Genomic DNA, 6,826 nt, shown 5'->3' on the forward strand with positions numbered 1-6,826 from the left:
CATATAACTACGTGGACTCATGTCAGTAGGCTTTTGTCGACCCAAAGTTCCGAATGGCAAGTATAACATGGTTGAACAAGAATAGGGAAGGAGTCGATGATGTCTAAGATACTCTTCGGAGGTTGTGGTAGTTTCCGATCCTTTGGACACTCAAGTCTCTGATGATCCATGTATTATCACGTTAATAAATAATAATATATTTTTTTTTTATGTTAATACTAATTACTAATCCTCGTCAGTTAGGTTAATAGTATGTAATGTCACCTTTACCTTCTTTGCTCCTCGGAGTTATCATTAAAGAAGACACCCGCCATCTGTTCCGGTGGTGATGATGTGCTCGGCGCATATTTTTTATGTGCCACAGTTGGATTCCTTATATTGCTGCTGTTATGTCAAACTCCATGAAATGAAATGATGATCTTTTGGACAGCATGAGCTCATCATTCATCTGACCGCAGTCCTTGCGCATGATTTGCTCTTCCCTTTTATCACTGCTTCGACATAGGATGCCATGTGACAGTTCACACAGCTCTTCTTTTACCAGTCCAGCAATCAAATGGAGAAGAAGATGCTCTCCAGGACACTTGGAATTAATGGATCTCTGTGGACTGATGCTATAATAACTGGCAGCATGATTACGCTTTTGCGTAGGAGGTTCATTATGGACATGGCTTTTCCATTTAGGTGTGGAATTGCATGGATCGAACACCCAAAAGACCGCAGAAGAATCACCTGCAGACCAATCCTTAGGGTTAAGGCTTTAAGCTTCGTCCCAAAAATAAGATGATCCAATCTGAATTCTTCTATAAAGACAACGAATCTATAGTCTTCCCTCTGATAGGATGTAGAAGATACTCATATCATGGTGGTACGATAGATTACTCCGCTAATTGCATGGTTTCACTGAGTAAATATATTTTTACTGGGAATATTATGTTAAATTAGGTTGTTATTATTCTTATTCGATCACTTGTTCTTCGTTGGAATGATAGTTGACGATGCTAGAGAAACCTATGAGAGACTAGAATTTCTTATCCGAGAAAAAAAAAAGATAAAAACAAACAGCACCATGCAAGATCAAGCAAACAACTATTATTCAGTCCGCAGCCTAACTTGTTTGTGTTTGGGTTAAGATTCTGAGCTTGTGAACTGGGTGCTGTATTCCCCCAGTCAACCGAGCTTTGGAAGGGACCATCTAATCGCTGGGTTTGTGTGTGTGAGAATTGATTTTCTTCGATAAAATATATAACATAATTAATTTAATTCTGATAATATATATTAGTCTATAGAAAAAAAGATCACATTAAAATATGATTCCTCGTAAGATGCTTGAAGAATGTTCCTAATTACTTATCTTAGACCCAGAGAATAAGAGAGGTCATGTATCTTATAGAGGATTAAAAAATTATAATATCTCTCAACTCTTCTTTCTAACCATCAATCTAATTAATTCTGTGAAAGAATAGGAAGAGAATAGAACGATCTAATTCTTAATTGATAAAATCTTATTTTTTTAGATGACATCAAAATGTACACATCATAAAATTATATCTAATTTTATTTGATTTTAATCTTAACATAAAAGATTATTTTCGTATTTAATATAAATATTAATTTTATACTAATATATTTAATATAATATAATTGATTTTCATCTTAACATAAAAGATTATTTCCGTATTTAATATAATATATTGATTTTATATCAAATTCGAGTACACATTTCTGAAAGATGATATGACAAATGTCATAATCTGAGATCAAAATCAAGCAATCCATGTCCGCATAAAAAGAGTACATATATGGCTTCAAATTTATATTATAGTTAATGCGCATCTCAATTAATCTCTGACATGACAAAGATAAATCATCCAATCACTTTGGCCAAATGTTTAAGTCTTAGTGGGAGAGCAAAATATATGGAAAGGCTCTTAGATGTTCTTGGTTTTCTTTCTAATAGATTCAAAAGCAATGAAAAAAATTATTATAATTTTTCAGAATTTATATGAGAGGTTATACAAGAGGATTTGTATTTAAGTTAGATGCTTATAATTGAACACATACTGAATAATTTTGATTTTCTCTGTAAGTAAATTTAATATGTTATTATAATTTTAATTTTCTCTGTGAATGTAAGTAAATAATATCATATCATGTTAATCTTATGTCGATTTTTAATATACTATTTATTTGTTAATTTTTGAGATTCTTTCTCTTAATTTAAAGACTTTCATTTCTTGATTGTTTATATGGGAAGATGAACTGTTTCAATACAATTTTGAGACAGCCAAAGTCCTGCCAAGAACACCAAGCAGTTGTTTATATCCTTCTAATTTACTTACATAAGCAATGAAAATACAATATCTATCATTTGGTTAATTTGCAGATCCTTCTAATTCTCCACTATAAAAGTATGCATGAGCAATGAAAATAACTAAGATCAATATTCATACCAAGTAGTAATTGACTGCTAAAAGCCTGATTGCTTATATGGGAAGATGAACTATCAAGAATTTTCGTTTCCATACAATTTGAAGACAGGCCAAAATACTTCCAAGGACAGATAAAACTTTTTCCTTTTTTTGGTAGAAAGGAAACAAGACAGAGTTAGTACATTGACAAAGCAGAATTAAGCCACAAGGTTTCTACAGCTGCATCAGTCGACAAAGATTACATACACAGATCAAGGAGTAGCAATAAGAGTATGCCACATGACTTGGTTACCCAACAGGCAGAGGTCTTTGATCAAGGACATGTCTATTTTTCTTGATCAGTGGTTAGCAATGGTCACAGGAGTCTTCCCATCATCTTGCACTAAACATTCCCAGAACTGAAAGTGCAGTATGTTGGAAAGAGGAAACAACGACTACAGTCCACAGAAATCAGCAGCTGATGCTCAGTTGTTGAAGCACCGCCTCCATCGTCGGCCTCTGGTTCGCCATCTCACTCATACAAATCATCGCGATCCCCACCAGCTTCGCGGCCTCTGGTTTGGAGAAATTACCGTGAAGATTCTCATCGAGGGTGTCTTCTAGCTTGATGGAATCTGGACCTAGTCGCAACTGAGTTACGTTTGTCTTTCCTGTGAGGATTTGGAAGATGACAACTCCAAACGAGTAGACATCACTTTTCTCGGTGAACCGTCCAACTGTGGTGTACTCAGGAGCCAGATAACCCATTGCAGCACTGGCTTTGAGGGTTGAGAAGACGACATCATCAGCAAGAAGTTTGTGCAGACCAGAGCCGGAGAGCCGAGGGGCGAAATGCTGATCGATAAGGATTTTTTCAGCTGATATGTTTTGGTGGACGATCGAGGGTTTGTTCGGTCTGCTACTGTGTAAATAATGGATGCCTGTACATACAAAGAAATTATCGTGGAAGCTTTAGTCACCTTATTACGATTACAAACCAGCAGGGAACATAATCACCATATCCATAAATACTATGCTAAGTTAAATCACTTTCATTCATGAAGAGAGGACACTGTTCGGTAAGGTTTCTCCTTGAGCCAGCAATTTAAATCTCAGGATTTATAATAAGAACAGTGGTGAATAGAAGCATCATTTAAAAATGTAAATGCCATTAACACGAGGTTAGTTTTGCTACCTTTTGCAATGCCTTTAATGATGGAAACTCTTGTAGGCCAGTCAAGAACTCTTTGGGCATTGTCCTTCACATCGAGATACTGCAATAAGCTCCCGTTTGTGACAAAATCATAGACGAGGAAGCACTCTCCCCTTCCCCTTGAGCAGCAGAACCCTCTCAGAGCTATGAGATTTTCGTGATGCAGAAGTGTGAGCAATTTCAGCCCTTTCAAGAATTCAGCCTCCTCGGTTTTGCAGCTTGTCTTGTTGATGCTTTTAATAGCAACAATGCTCCCATCTCGCAAGATGCCCTTATAAGTTGCAGCAAAATTGCTCTTCCCGAGCAAATTAACCTCTGAAAAGTACTGAGTCGCGCACTCCACCTCCTCCAGATTGAACCTAAAGCTCCGGGAGACCTCCTGAGAGAACCCAACACCACTCCTACCGTCAGCCAAAGGATCCCATCCATTGGAGTACTCGAGGCTGATGAGTGGGGAGGCACTCTTCCGAAACATTTCCTTTGGCTGGTCAGTGCTACACCGACTGTTTGAAACCTCAAGGGCACTGCCAATCTTTTGCTTCCTGCGACGGTACCACACAAAGGCAAATAGCCCACAGACCATCACACCAACTGCAACCACAACTATTCCGACAATGACAGTTCCACTGAAGGACTTCGGGGAGTTCAAGCAGCGAGAGGCATTGCAATTTGAGTTTAAGTTAGCTGACTCTGGAATCTGTTGCGGCCTGAATCCACGAGAATCAGGCCCGAAGGGTTCAGGTTTGTTCGGCATGAGGGGATCATCAGAATCACAAACTCCAAGCGAAGCAAATCCAACTCCACAAAGACCTTTATTGTTTCCATAATGGAATCCTCCACTCAGCCGCCTTAAACCTTCATTTATATCATAGAACAATGTTCAAGTCAATAGAAACAGCTTAAGGTGCAACATGAGGACCGTACACAAAGAAAAGAGATAACTTGGGTTTACCAGATGGGACATTGCCGGAAAGAGAGTTATTTCGAACATCGAGCACAGTCAACTGAGGGATCTGAGCTAGCTTGACAGGTATTGAACCAAATAGCCGATTAAAGCTCAAGTCCAATCGCGTCAACTGGGTTAGGTCTCCCAAGCTCGCGGGGATAGCGCCACTTAATTGATTGGATTGCAGAGCAAGAACACTAAGCTTCTTCAAACGCCCCAACTGGTTCGGTATACTCCCGGTAAGCTGGTTGTAGCACAGCTGCAAGACTGCAAACATGATGTATAAATGAAAAGGCAAGAAGTTTCACAATGAACTAAATCTAACTAGAGTTAAAACTAAAAGCATAAAGCCAATTTATCAGTTATGAAAGAAATGGAGGACTCTAATACACCATACAGCATTAATATATCCATATTCCACTATGCAAATTACATGGAATCTACACAAAAATTGCCGAAAAAGATAGAAACATGGAGTTAATGGAGACCTTTAGGAAGGATAGATACCAATGCTAGAACAAAGCAAAGCAGCTCTGACCCTACATATGTCAGCATCATTTTCTCGGGGGAACTTGACATTAAAGAGATGAGTTCCAAAACTTTAATGGCATATCTGCAGCTAAGAGAAAATGTTGGAACAAAACCAATCTTGACGATTAATATGGCAACAGCATATGCCATCATACCATAACAACTTCATATGAAAGGGAGAATCAAATAAACCTGATTATAAATTAGTAAAAATATGGGAATATAACCTGAGTTTCTTGTAGTCAGAATGTTTAAAATATAAAGTCAATCATTGAAGCAAAATAAAAAATAAAAAAATGAAATCTCGGAGAAAAATCCATCTTCTTCTTCTACTAAGCCAAATAGTACGCAAAATGCAGACTGTTGGTGAACAAAATCAACATTTTTCCTGTCTACTTATGACTTTATAGTGCAAACAAACATGGAGGCGAGTCAAAAAAACAAGTGCAACGTCACTATTTTTCTCCTGTTGTCCCATCTCTTAGCCGGAAAGAAACAAGAAAAGGTGGGAAAAGAACTCACCTTGGAGGCTCGTCATGGTCCCAAGCTCCACGGGAATGCTTTCGGAGAGATTGTTCACGTTGAGGTAGAGGTCGGACAGCTCGGTGAGGTTGGCGATTTCTATCGGTATCTTCCCGCTGATGGCATTGTAGTGCAGGTATAGCCCGGAGAGGCACTTGAGGCCCGCAACCGCCGGCGAGATGGAGCCCGTGAGCCCCTTCCCTTGCAGCGATATGTTCGCCACCTTCCCGTGCTCATTGCAGGCCACTCCCTCGAAGTTTCCTCGGCACGGGTCCCCTTCGCTGGTCCATGATGAGAGGATCCGGTCCTCCGGATCCAGAGCCGCCTTCACCTCCATCAGCGCCCTCACCTCCGGGTTACCCCATGAGAGCTCGAGCTCCACAGCGAGAAGAAACAAGAGAACGAACCTGAACACAGGAACTAACGCCATTGGCCTAGAACCACCGGAAAAGACCGGAGACTTGGTGGCTTCGCTATATATCTCTCTCCAAAATCCGGTTTTTTTGAGGCCTTTGGAGTCGGAAATAGAGGAAAAGGAAGAAAGGCGGCAGATTTCTCTGCTCTCTCACCCCAAAGTTTTGATTTTTATCGTCGCAACACCTAAGCCAGGATAGAAGGGAAGAAAGCCAGGATCTTTCTCTATATTTTATCTCCAAAACTCGATCTTTTCACAGGTGTGGGAGCGATGAAAAGGAGAGAAAGGAGTCAAAGCTCGCTGCCTTGGTTAGGGAGAGGAGTGGGAGCAGCCACAGCGGAAAAGGACAAGAGTGGGGAGGGAGAAAAGAGAGTGTGCTTTCTTTAATGAAAGAACCAACAGGAGAAACAGTGAATTGGAAATCAAATCAGATGGTGTCCACCATAATATTCCAAATTCCATACGAGAGTTTCTAATGCTTGGAAGTCAACAAAAGTTTTTGTAAGGTTTGGTGGCTAACAACTAGTAGATCAAAAGCTACCTTCTTGCAACCAAAAACAATATAAACTTTGGAAAATGCGGTGCTGTTACAATTTCCAGCCTTTTATTTGTCCAAAAAATCTTTTCTGGGCTGACAAGACTCTGCCTTCATCAGCTGCTCTTTCTTTTTGTCACCTTTTCCCAAGATAAGAAAAAGGATGACAATATAGTAACCTCTACCCCCTTGGGTGAGGAGTACCACAAGGCTACCCCTGGAAAGCTGCCATTGTGAGCTGTCCAACACAATA

General features: G+C 39.6%; 1 protein-coding gene across 1 annotated transcript; it reads right to left on the minus strand.

Moving 5' to 3' along the window:
• Window positions 1-2,558: 2,558 nt before the first annotated feature.
• LOC135605347 (LRR receptor-like serine/threonine-protein kinase GSO1) lies at window positions 2,559-6,434 on the minus strand. Its single transcript, XM_065095333.1, has 4 exons — window positions 5,624-6,434; window positions 4,577-4,837; window positions 3,607-4,479; window positions 2,559-3,352 (listed from the first exon to the last, which is right to left on the minus strand). The coding sequence occupies exons 1-4, from the start codon at window positions 6,051-6,053 to the stop codon at window positions 2,883-2,885; spliced, it is 2,034 nt and encodes a 677-aa protein (XP_064951405.1). The 5' UTR covers window positions 6,054-6,434; the 3' UTR covers window positions 2,559-2,882.
• Window positions 6,435-6,826: the final 392 nt, after the last annotated feature.

This window comes from Musa acuminata, chromosome BXJ2-2, assembly GCF_036884655.1.
Source record: "Musa acuminata AAA Group cultivar baxijiao chromosome BXJ2-2, Cavendish_Baxijiao_AAA, whole genome shotgun sequence".
In the NCBI taxonomy this organism is placed as follows: Eukaryota; Viridiplantae; Streptophyta; class Magnoliopsida; order Zingiberales; family Musaceae; genus Musa; species Musa acuminata.